The sequence below is a fragment of the Vicia villosa genome, linkage group LG7 (genome assembly GCF_029867415.1).
Source record: "Vicia villosa cultivar HV-30 ecotype Madison, WI linkage group LG7, Vvil1.0, whole genome shotgun sequence".
NCBI lineage: Eukaryota > Viridiplantae > Streptophyta > Magnoliopsida > Fabales > Fabaceae > Vicia > Vicia villosa.
In genome coordinates, this window is record NC_081186.1 from 82,510,630 (window position 1) to 82,523,838 (window position 13,209).

At 32.6% G+C, this 13,209-nt stretch overlaps 3 protein-coding genes and 1 non-coding gene across 4 annotated transcripts; 3 read left to right on the forward strand and 1 right to left on the reverse strand.

Moving 5' to 3' along the window:
* Positions 1-438: 438 nt before the first annotated feature.
* On the forward strand, positions 439-927 carry LOC131619492 (uncharacterized; the record flags this gene model as incomplete). Its single annotated transcript, XM_058890580.1, has 1 exon — positions 439-927. A coding segment is annotated over one exon (489 nt), but the record flags the coding sequence as incomplete, so codon positions are not given.
* Positions 928-1,620: 693 nt separating this feature from the next.
* On the forward strand, positions 1,621-4,607 carry LOC131617610 (laccase-4-like). The gene is made up of 6 exons (XM_058888871.1): positions 1,621-1,726; positions 2,060-2,211; positions 2,383-2,627; positions 2,732-2,860; positions 2,973-3,893; positions 4,199-4,607. The coding sequence occupies exons 1-6, from the start codon at positions 1,631-1,633 to the stop codon at positions 4,327-4,329; spliced, it is 1,674 nt and encodes a 557-aa protein (XP_058744854.1). The 5' UTR covers positions 1,621-1,630; the 3' UTR covers positions 4,330-4,607.
* A 98-nt stretch (positions 4,608-4,705) lies between these two features.
* Positions 4,706-4,778, reverse strand: TRNAR-CCU (transfer RNA arginine (anticodon CCU)). The gene has a single exon. It is a non-coding gene; the product is annotated as a tRNA-Arg (tRNA).
* A 3,974-nt stretch (positions 4,779-8,752) lies between these two features.
* LOC131617611 (transcription factor DIVARICATA-like) lies at positions 8,753-10,523 on the forward strand. Its single transcript, XM_058888872.1, has 2 exons — positions 8,753-9,693; positions 9,939-10,523. Exons 1-2 carry the CDS (start codon positions 9,296-9,298, stop codon positions 10,333-10,335), a joined length of 795 nt encoding a protein of 264 aa, XP_058744855.1. The 5' UTR covers positions 8,753-9,295; the 3' UTR covers positions 10,336-10,523.
* Positions 10,524-13,209: the final 2,686 nt, after the last annotated feature.

Here is a 13,209-nt window from a genome sequence, read left to right on the forward strand (position 1 = left end):
AATATTTGGTCAGATTTTAATTAACTTGGTCGTGACAGATGAGACTATAATATAATTTAGTGGAGTATGCCTACAACACCAAAGTATATGCGTTAATTCACTATGAAACAAATTCCTACGCCTAACAATAACATGTAAATGTTTAATACCTACAAAATGGTGGGAAAATCTAAGCCTGTCTTTGGAGTTATCAGTCTTGAAATGAAAGCACCAGAAACATGTTTTGTCTTTTATCCAATGAACATGACAAATTTTTGCCTTGAATATCCCGATTAATCTACAAGATAGATGCTGCAGTCATATATTATAAGAATAAGGATTTTACTGTAATAAGCTATATTAGGATCAAAACATAAACATGGTACGTTAATGTGTCCTGATTACATTCTGTTATACACTTATAGTATGATAGTACTTTAACATCAATTAACTCATGTCTTGCAGGCTATTGAAATAGGAAATGGAAAATGGCATGGTTCAATTAGTGGCATAATTTGTGCACCTATTGACAAAGTTTGGACCACAGTTTCTCAAACTAAGAAACTTCCAGAATGGATGCCAATGGTAGAAAGATGCACTACCTTAGCTGGAGATGAAGACGAACCAGGCTATGTTAGGTTAGTTTCGGGTTTCATGTTTCCTCAACAAGATGGAGAAAGGTCATGGATCAAAGAGAGGCTGGTTTCAAAGGACTCTTCATCACATAGCTATGTTTATAGAATGGAAGCAAGTAATGTTGGTTTGGATGGATCTGTAAACACACTAAAACTAGTTGATTATGGAGATGAATCAACTCTTATTCAATGGTCGTTCGAGATTAATCCTCTAGAAGATGTATCTGAGAATAATTTAGTGGATTATCTAGGATTTCTCTATAAATCTTGCATTAATAAGATTGAAGGTGCTGTAGAAGTAAAAAAGATGTGACATCATTTTCAACCATATTGTTTTGGTTCATAATTTAATTCAATACAAGAAAACAGTTAGAGACGTTAACCCTGCCTCCATTACAAAATTATGACTTAATTAACTTCTTTAGCAGTGTTAACAATTCAACCTCTTCAACTTTAAGCTACTAATTATTGGAAAGATATAATATATTTATACAATGCGAAAAATGTGAGTTTTGATTTTGGCCTAATAAGGTGAGTTTAGTGAAGTACAAAGGCAGCAATTAGAAAATTCAAATTGAAAAAGATAAGACATTTGAATCATTTTGGTGCCATTTGATGGTACAGAATCTTTATTAAAACATGATTTGACAGGTAAATCTATCTCCTAGCAGTGTATATTTGAAGAATAACACTTCAAATTTACACATACAGAAAGATATAGTCAAGAAAAATGCTATTGATAACGAGAAAAACAAGTATTTGTAGCTGAGCTGTATTTTTCAACTCACTGGAGATGAAAATAGCAGCACTGGTTTGTATTGAATAAGACAGATAAGGACAACATTGTGTAGCATGCAAGAAACCTTGGTATAGTTTTTCAAAATGTGCATAGCTAGCATTTTTTAGTAGTCACCTACCATACGTAAAACGACACAGCATCACAAATTATTCCATTATATAACGTAAATATGCTTGGTCTTGCATAATTATTATTCAAACAAGAGGAGATTAATAACATGAATAGAATGCAGCCACGCTTTCTAGCGATTTTTATGATAGCTCTTTCATTTCCACACTTTGTTCAATCTTTGGTGCGTCATTACAATTTTAGTGTAAGTACACTTCTTATTCTCAACTTTGCAGGCTCATTTAAATCGAAATATGACAGTAAAGGTTGGCATTAAAACATTATCAAAATAACAGTTCCTATGCTACTGACAAAAAGGATAGGGTAGACATTAAAAATGGGTCTATGATGTAATAAGTCAGAGTCAGGCTTAACGTTTTCGAACGATATTGCAAACCTTAACGTAGCCTATTCTTATGTGAGTAGATAAGGCTGAATAAACTCTGAACAAGTTTTTTCGAAGAACTCGTTATCATAATACCGTGTTTTTAACAAAATATGGGAAAACAAAACATTTCATGCTGCTGAATGCATACAGGTGGTATTGAAGAATGAAACAAAGCTTTGTTCAACAAAATCTTTTGTCACGGTAAATGGAAAATTCCCAGGGCCAACTTTGTATGCAAGAGAGGATGACACTCTAATAGTAAGGGTCACGAACCATGTTAAACATGAAGTTACAATCCATTGGTGAGATTTTCTTCTGACAAAATAATTGACAGTGAAGTATTTTGACCTGTGTAGTACTGACACTTCTGATTGAAAGTGTGTCAGGTGTCAGACACGCGTTTGGTCACTGTTAATTTTGTGTCTTCACTCATAGATTTTCATTTGATTAATCATTCTTGGACGTAATCACAGGCATGGAATCAAACAGCTTCGGACTTGTTGGTCTGATGGGCCAGCATATGTCACACAATGCCCTATTAAGACAGGACAAAGCTTTGTCTACAACTTTACCCTTACAGGTCAAAGAGGCACACTTCTATGGCATGCACATATCACTTGGCTAAGGGCCACAGTGCATGGTGCTATTGTCATTTTTCCTAAAAGAGGCATTCCTTATCCATTTCCTAAACCTGACAAAGAAAAGATAATCATTCTAGGTAAGTTTTAGCAATTTGCAAAGTAGCAATTATTTCATAAACTTTAGCAATTAGAAGTTGTGCACTATGTTCCTTTTGTTAACCTTGATTTGTATGAGTTATAGGTGAATGGTGGAAATCAGATGTTGAAGCAGTGGTTAATCAGGCTACAAATTCTGGTCTGCCACCAAATATTTCAGATGCTCATACCATCAACGGTTATCCAGGATCGGCTCCTGGTTGCATTTCCCAGGGTATTTATTGTGATCCTCGATATTGCACAGAATTAGAGTCAAACACTCAAATTGCTGTCACAGACCTTGTTGAGACTGTTCTCAAAATATTGACCTTTATCGACTTTTGCAGGTTACACTCTACACGTTGAAAGCGGCAAAACCTATCTCCTACGCATTATAAACGCAGCTTTGAACGACGAACTATTCTTCAAAATCGCAGACCATAAACTAACAGTTGTTGAAGCAGATGCATCATACCTCAAACCTTTCGAAACCGACACAATATTTCTCAGTCCAGGCCAAACCACAAACGTTCTTCTAACCGCCAACAAACTTGTCGGCAAATACTTAATAGCAACAACTCCTTTCATGGACGCACCTATCGGCTTTGACAATCTTTCTTCAACTGCTACACTTCACTACAAAGGAACACCACCTTATACCAAAACAATCTTAACAAACATTCCTCCACTTAATGCAACTCCAATAACAAAAACCTTCACAGATTCTCTCAGAAGCATTAACTCAAACACCTACCCTACAAAAGTTTCATCAACCATTGATCACTCCCTTCTATTTGCTATAACAGTTGGGCTTAACCCATGTGATAAATGCACCAATGGCAACAAGCTTGTATCTGCTATTAACAACATCACCTTCTTAATGCCTACTATATCACTTCTTCAAGCACATTACTACAATATCAAAGGAATTTTCACAGACGATTTTCCTGCGAATCCGCCTATGGTTTTCGATTACACCGGAACAAATCAACCTGATAATCTTCATACCGAGAACGGTACAAGAGTTTATAGATTGAATTTCAATTCAAGTGTTGAAATTGTTCTACAAGGCACTGCAATGATGGCTCCGGAAAATCATCCGTTTCATTTGCATGGGTACAATTTCTTTGTTGTTGGACAAGGTTTAGGAAATTTTGACCCTTATAAGGATCCTTTAGGGTTTAATCTTGTTGATCCAGTTGAAAGAAACACATTGTCAGTGCCAAATAATGGTTGGGTTGCAATCAGATTCAGAGCAGATAATCCAGGTAACAAAAATAATCAATTCTTTCCTTCTTTCTTAGGTTTTAAAAAAGGTCCCGGTTGCGTAAAGTCTTTGATTTCGGACTTTCGGTTAATACAGGTGTCGTGATACTGACTGCGATCGCGCAGTGTGATTAATCACAATTTGTTCTTTAATATAAAAACGGTGACAATGATAATGGTATTGGTATCGGTCGAAACATTTTTGTCGCAGCTGTTTTGACGATCGTGGCGGGACGTTTTTTAAAACCCTTTCTAACTATTAAATTTTAGTATTTTTTTACCATGTATTTATGTGTGAATTGTGAAGGTGTTTGGTTTCTGCATTGCCATTTAGAAGTGCACACAACATGGGGACTTAAGATGGCATTCATAGTAGACAATGGGAGAGGTTTCAATGAGTCTATACTTCCACCACCAAAAGATCTTCCAAAGTGCTAGAGTTTCTGATGCAGAAGAAACTATATGCCTCTAGAGTGCACTAAAGAAGTGATTTCAGAGTATGATTGAGAGATATTAAATTGTTTAATTTGTATTTGTAGTAGAAAGCAATAAAAACAATTGTTGCACAAAGCAATGCAATTTTCTTGTTTGTATTTTGAAGTTTAGGATAAGATATGTGATTTTTGTGTTGATGGAACTTTTATGAGTTTGTTTTTTCAGTTACTACAATGTCTGAGGTTGCTTAAGAATGTGATAAATATGGGAATATTAATAATGTGGTGATTAATTATGTTAGTTGGTGGGAGGGGTGTAGCGTCGATTAAGGGGTGTAGCTAAAAGGAAAATATGAAGAAAAAAATAAATAAAAATAAATCGCGCCAGATAGGGGTCGAACCTACGACCTTCTGCTTAGGAAACAGACGCTCTATCCACTGAGCTACAGGCGCTTGTTGTTAATTATTTCTTTCAATAGTTGATTATTATCATAGATTCTCAACTTGTTATCATCAACAAGAGTTTAACTACGCTTCCAAGTTGTAAAATATTACTTTTACTATTTATCATTCAAGGATCATGTATACAGATTTATAAGATAAGTTGACTAAGGATGATAGCTAATTCAACAATATAAATATTATTAAAGATGAATAACTAATTTAACATACAAAAACATTATTTATTTAAAACTAAAATTAAGTTGATTGCCTTTCTTGGAGTTTCCCTAAAATAAAACTCAAGTTGTATCACTAATGAGGTTGAGTCTAGTAGAAGGGGTTAGTTTCTTGGAGTGGGGTGAACTAAAATTCGAATTTCGACCGAAGGAAATACCTACATTTAATTCTGGCACACATCAAATGTATTATCTTAGTTAAACCAAAATTTTTGTTTGATATTTTAAATAAAACAACAATCTTAATTATATTTGTTAATCATGATTTTGATCTCATTACTTATCAACTTGTGTTTTTTAGGGTATTAATTGAAGACAAAAAATTAATCAAAGTCAATCTCATTACACGAGCAGGCAATACAGATAAAATTTAAATAAGCCAATTGACAAATATCAACTTTGTGAAACATCCAAGGAAAAAATTTAACATATACAACTTTCATAAGTGCTCTAGTGTGGATTTGCACTTGAAAAATGTTTCAAATTTTAACAAAAGTGTCTCTTATAAGTAGAATAATTATCTGTATTTCTATGATTAAGATGATGATTTCGTAAATACTGGTGCAATAATAATGTGAGGAGAAATAAAGTCGTTTATTATGTGAATTATGTCTATCTTTTGTGATTATCATCTTTTTATCGTAATTGGAATCATACTTTATTAGTAATTGGAATCCATATTTATTGTTAGATTTTGGACCATAACATTAGATCTTGTTTTGTTGAGCGACCTATAATTTGGGACGTGCTTTGTTGGCTCAAGGATATAATCCCACCCACTCTTGACGAATCGACCCAATAAGTCGAACATGAGTTGTGTAGAGACGAAATGCTTTCAAGAACCCTAACAAGAGGTCGGACATTTAAACACTCCGTCAAGCATGCATGATCCATGTAGGGGAGAAATGCTTTCCTGACTCCTTACAGGAGGTTATACATTTACGCAGTCTCCTATGTATGTGCCGCGTAGGGGCGCGATTTTTTTTCTAAGATCGGTTAACAATTCTCCGATGTGCCTTAACAATCAATTCCTCTTGGGCGAACTTGCTATATAGATGACCTTTGAGTGTGATCAGCTTATCTCTGTTGGTTGCCTAACCTCTTCTCTTATTGTTCTACGTTTACTAGTTGTAGCCTCTTTACATTAGCTGTAATTAGGGCTGACAATGAACCAAACTAACTCGAAAATAGTTCGGAACTCGATTCGAAAATTAAATCGTTGAACTAGGTTCATGAACCAAATGAGCTGAGTATGAGCTAAAAATTAAGTTCGTTAACTAAATGAGCTGAACTTGAACTATACATAGTTCGACTCGTTAGGTTCATGAGTCAACTCGATTATATATGAGATAGATTATATTGTCTTTAAGAGTTGGTTTTAAGATTTGCTCTAAATCTTAGTATCATATTTTATTTTAATCTAACAGTTAGAATTAATAATTTATATTCTCAAGTGAGAAAAATATTTCTACAAATAATTATACAAATAAAATTAACATCGTATAAATTCCCATCTTATGACTTTTATTTTATTTCTATATTTTTATTTAAAAAGTATTAATTTAAAATGTCAAATATATATATATATATATATATATATATATATATATATATATATATATATATATATATATATATATATATATATAAAAGTAGACTTTAAAAAAAATTACTTTTAAGTTTGTAAAATAAGCGAGTTGAACCTAACAAGAGTAATCTAACAGTTGAACCGAGATCTTCGTGAACTTCTAACAAGTCGAGTTTGAGCTGAAAAAAAGTTCGTGATAAACTCGAACTCAAACTCAAACTCGGCCAATTCTTAACGAGTCGAGTTTGAGCTGAAAAATAAGTTCGTCTTAGACTCGAACTCGAACTCGATCAATTCTTAACGAGTCAAACTGAGTTGATGCGAGTTCGACTCGACTCGACTCATTTCCAGCCCTAGCTGTAATCATTTCCAAATGTCTTGGAAATAATAGCAACTTCATGGCATATCCATACCTCCTACAATCTTGGAGAATTACTTTAAATACAAGCGTCTCTTTTGTGCCACTAAAACTCTTTAAATAGGCTCACGATTCCTCATTTTTTTCTGATATTTTCACTTAATCTTATACATTTGTAGCAAGCACCCTCTTCCATTCCCTCATTTTCTTGTCTTACATCCCCTTTGATCACTCACAACACCATGTACCTCTTTATTTCCGTGTGACTTTCATTTCTGCTTTCTACTTATAGTGTTTATTAAAGAGTGTGACTCATCTGAGAGGGTCATAGAGCCCAAAACAACATTGAAAATTGCGAGTTGATCCCAATGATCAAGGAGCTCAAAACGGGGTACATGGCGTTGTTCTATGTGTTGTACGCATTTGTGTAGGAAATATCGTCAAATGGTTTTGATGATGATAATTTCCCAAATGGTTGATGGTGACATCTGATAAAAGAAAGAGACATTTCAAGTGACAACCGTCAAATAATTTTGATCACAACAACTTTTTCAAAGGTTCCCAATAATAACATCGAAACATGTGTTAAAGCACAAATCACTAACATACTTTCACGTCATACTTGAAATTTTGGGGAGAAAAAAGATACAACAACAATTATGACATCTTATTTTTTTTTTTAAAATTCATCATAAATTTTTTCAAAAACTTCAAACTCCAAAGGTTTTTTTTAGATCTATTAACTATTAAAACATCACAAGGTCTATTGTACTTGTGTAATAGAATTAGTCAAAGAGTATCAACCCGAATATTAGCATGTTTGGATTGACTTTTGAATGAGTCAAAAGCAATTCTAGAAATGTAGAGTTGATTCTAGAGTGATTTTTAATTGTTTGGTTATCCTAAAGTAGAATTGATTATGTCTCTATAATTGATTATGCTAAACTCAATTATGTTAAAATTAATTTTAACAAACTCAATTCTGTCAAAATCAATTATCTTCATCGTCAATCCAAACACACACTATATTTATGTGTTGTGCACCAATAAAACATACTCTCACGAAACAAAACAAGTCCAAATACGTATAAACCTCAGTGACAAGTATTGAAACTTAGAAGCATATTGGCTAGAAGTTTTGTAATACATCAAATACGAATTAAAGCTTTACTTCTATGAAAAGGTTGAAGTTGAACACTTTATAAATAAAAATATTCATATATTTAATACTTTAAAATTTGAGTGAAAATGTAATGTCTAACTCATTTATGTGATTGCCCTTAGCTCGGGTCCAATTTGATAGGTTTCAATAATTTTATTTTTCTATTCTCATGAAATATACAATTGGAGTAAAATAATATTTGAGGGGCAACAAAGTTAATTTTGTAATATTAGTTTTCTAATAAGGGATAAGAAAATCTAAAAAAAATTCTTATATCAAAGAACACATAATTCTCAAAATTGTCTATAATAAGGAATAGATGTGATATGTTTTTCTTATTATTAATCTTTCTTTTTATTTTGAATATTTATACTTCTCTTTATTTTTCTAAAAAAGAAGAAATAACAACACAACCCACCAAATTAAGGTTAATTTGATACTTGCACGACATAACCATCACACCTTAAGATGAGTATGTGAATATAATAAACTCATACTTTACCTCAAAAAAGTTTGTATATATTTTACTATATTTTTTGTTCCATATCCTTATTTAAACTCTTCTTAATACTATAATCAATTAAGGACAAAACTTTGTCGTTAGTTTTAGCCTTATAGTTACAATCTAGCACCTACTACTACCTAGTGTCACTCTCTAATCTCAACCTTATTATCATAAAAAAAAAAAACATAATCAAATCCTTCTCCTTCTACTTCTACTCTCTCAAACTCAATACTAAGTTTTGTATATCTATAATCTATACATGTATATATAATATATGTAACTATATGTTTGTAATGCAATGATTCCTTCCTCATGAAGAAACGACAAAGTGAAAATAGTTATATCAATCTTTTTCTTTTCTTTGATTGAAAAGAATCTCTCTCTTTTTTATCTATTGGATCTTCTTAGCTTTTTTCACCCTCTTCATCTTTCTTGTATGTTCTTATATTTATGATTCTCATCTTTTTTTAGTCTCACTTCATTATGATCACACTCACTCACACATTAAAATTTTAGCACACCATGGTTTTGATTAAGATTCTATATGATTCTAAAAGGTTTGATTTTGATAGATTCTCATCTTTATCTTAATCTTCACAAGTAAAAGATTCTTAGTAGTTCAATCAAATCTCTATAATTTCTTCTTTTTTTTAGTAGTATTATTATTTGTGATTGAAGCTATGGATTTGGAAACCCTTTATTCTCCTTATTTTATGATGGATCCAAGTTGGTTTGTTGAAGAGAGTCATAACACAGAATGGAGTAGAGAAGATAACAAGAAATTTGAAAGTGCTCTTGCTATATATGATAATGATACACCTGATAGATGGTTCAAGATTGCTGAGATGATTCCTGGTAAGACTGTTTTTGATGTGATTAAGCAGTATAGGGAATTGGAAGAAGATGTGAGTGAAATCGAAGCTGGTAATGTTCCGATTCCGGGCTATCTTGCTTCTTCTTTCACTTTTGAAGTTGTGGAAAATCAGAACTATGATGGAAATAGAAGAAGACATGGAAGTGTTAGAGGTTCTGATCATGAGAGGAAGAAAGGTGTTCCTTGGACCGAAGAAGAACACAGGTGAGTTTCATCAATCTTCAATCTTGAATCTATAATTGTTTCTTTGAAGACTTAATTGTGACTGCGTTACTTTTTTAAAGACATTTCAAAAACTTTGATGCTGCAACTCTTTAAATGATATAACTTATCATAAATTCGGATAAGTGAATTCAATTTTACTTATCTGAATTCCTAGTTATTGGTTTTACTCTATATCTATATGACTGCTATTTGATTTGTTTCGATTTCGATTTCATAAACTACAGACGTTTTCTGATGGGACTTCTAAAATACGGAAAAGGCGATTGGAGAAACATCTCTCGCAATTTCGTCGTGACAAAGACTCCGACGCAAGTAGCAAGTCATGCACAAAAGTACTACATAAGGCAAAAGGTTTCTTCCGGAGGGAAAGATAAAAGAAGACCAAGCATTCATGACATAACAACTCTTAGTCTCACAGAAACTTCTTCTGCATCATCAGATAAGAACAAACAAAAAATGTGCTGGAGTAATAATAGTCACTACAATGATGGATCACTTCAAGGGCAAGATCTATATGATTGCTCTTTTCATGAATCTTATGCTAAGATGAAAATCCCCGGTTTCGCGACGGCTTCTAGAGACTTCAACAAAGGAGCTGTTTTTGGTATTCATGCACTTTAATGTTGATGACATGAAGCTACCTGGTTCATGAACATCATGAACCTTAAAAGCAGACTCCAATAATGTATCAATCTTTAAATCTGAATTTGGAATGGACTTCTTTTGATGTTTTTTTTTCTCACTTTGTCTTTTTAACTATAATAGTGATTATGTCTATATGATTGTGATTATGTCTATCTTTTGAAGGACCAATTTGTATCATTTGATATGATGTCCATTGAAGCATACTAAGTCTCAAAAGTAATATGACAAACATCACTAATAATTAAATTTTATTATCATATTAAACACGTAATTTACTTATAATTAAAAGCCGCTATTTAAATTTGAATTCTCTACAACTAAAATTTTAATAATCATCGATCACGACTGTTAAATAAAGATCAAATAACTCATTTTTTAATTTGAATTAGTAAAGTCAATATACGAATTGTTTGATCTTCATCCAACCATTAAAATTCCACGATGAATTGTTACAAAAAAGTATACTGACCGAATAGAATCGTATTGTAACAACCTAATTACATAAATTTGGCCTTTAATATTCCAAACAACCCTCAAATTTGCTAGTTTATTATATCAACCCTTAAGTTAGGTCCAAAGAATAAAAAATAATAAACCTCAAATTCAAAATAGGCTTATTAGATATTCCAAAATTGAAAAAATAAAATGAAAATATAAGCACTTCCACTGAAAAATATATATGTTGAGAAGCCAGGTCATTTACTCATGATGCTGACTCATATAAGCACTTCCACTGAAAATTCTGAGAAGCATATGTTACAGTAACGTTTTTTCTGTGTCATTGAAAATGTTATTAATCATTTGTTTTCTTTGTGAGTGCAATAAGGCCAAGTTGACCATGTTTGTTTGTTTGTTTTTTAAAAAATGAGAATCACTTTTTTAAGTAGAATCTGAGTTTGCATTCCACTTAATTAGAATCACATGCTTCATTGGGTCAGAAAAAATTGGCAGATTCACGTAAGCATATGCCAATATGGTTCACACAATATAAGATTTTTAATTTCTTTTATCAATATCTGATTCTCAACCAATCCAACTTTGTCCTTTGATATTTTATTTTTGCATTTTTTGAATTAGCTTTTGTGTGGTGGCAGCACTGTTGCGTCAGCTAGTGATTTTTCTTTTACTCTTTATTAGTCTTGTGAAGCATCATGCTTTATTTTGATTCTTTGTTTTACTAGACAGCTCAATAGAATGTTGCATATGCAATGTCGACAATTTGGTTTGTGTGAATTGTGAAACACTGTTAGTAGGAATAAAGAATGCAAATTGACCACTTTCTAACTGTTAAGTGTTCTTTGATATGGAGAAGACTACAATGTGCATATTGATTTATTTATTAATGGTTTGATCAATGTTACTCATTTAATATCTTAAAACTATTGTTGGTCCTTATGGAGGACGAGAAATGGTTTGATATTTAACAATGAAGTTCGCTCTTTATTAGACATTATTTAGGACATTAAAGCAGTAGCTTCGAATTAGTCTTTTATCGAAGATATTTCTTATGTAATACAACTTTTATGAATTCTGCAAAGATCCTTTGTTGTATTTACGTTAAATTTTATTTGGATAACAATATCACTGGTCTCCTTAATGTTGGATCGGTTTTTTGTATTGGGCTTGAGTACCCCTAAAGTTCCAGTTTATTAATATATTTCCGGCTTTCTAAAAAAAAAATTAAGATTAAAAATAAAAGAATGAAACTATAAGCAAACTCAAAACATCTAGGTTAATGGCATAAAACAAAAAAAATTATGTATGAGAATGTTGTTGGAGTTAACACCGGAAAACCTTCATTGAAGCACAAGATGAAGATGAAAGAATTATAGAGAGGGAAAGAGAGACAAACTGTAACTAACTTTCTATCTCGAAAATGTGAAAACGGAATTCTGTTACAAATGCAACTATCAATGGATTTATATACTAACATCCAAATGTAAATGCTAACCAAATTAAATTCAAATGCAAACTAAACTCTAATGCAAATGAAACTAAAGCTATCTTGAATTTGGATTGCATTTCAACGTCATCCCTTAATCCATATTCAGGTTTAAAACTCAACAACATCAATTCCATCCCTCAAATTGATGAAGTGTTCAGTTTTGATCGCCTTGGTTAGCACATATGCAAGTTGCTTCTGAGTGCTACAGCGAACAACTTCTAGCATTCCATTCTGAAGTTGATTGCGTAGGAAATAATACTTAGTATCTATAGGCTTGCTTCTCCCATGCATCACTGGGTTCTTGAGCAGGTTTATTGTTGACTTGTTATCCATCATCAGCTTGACTCGTTTTCTCACATTGCACTTTAGTTCCTATAGCAAATTCATCAGCCAAATAGCTTGACAAGGTGAAAAAGCTCCAACAATGTATTCAGCTTCACATGCTGACAATGCAACCACCGGTTGCTTCTTGGAACACTGATAAATGAGAGCGCCAGAATACATAAACATGTAACATGTAGTGCTTCTTCTATCAACTTTGTCGCAACACCAGTCATAGTCTGAATAGAAAATCAACTCAGTAGCATCTGATACAGACACTCTAGATGGAAACAAGATTTCATGCTTCAGAGTCCCCATTACATACTTGACGATTCTGAGTGCAGCTTGATAGTGTGACCACTCCGATTTACTCATAAACCTACTCACCAACCAACTGCATAACATATGTTAGGTCTAGTATTGCACAAATATCTTAGCGAGTCAACCAATTGTTTGAAGATTGTAGCATCTACTTCCTCACCATATGGACCATAGTCTAGCTTATGGTTTATTCATGCATGTGTGACTACAGATTTACTGTTCATCAAATCAAACCTCTTCAGCAACTCAAGTTCATACTTCAG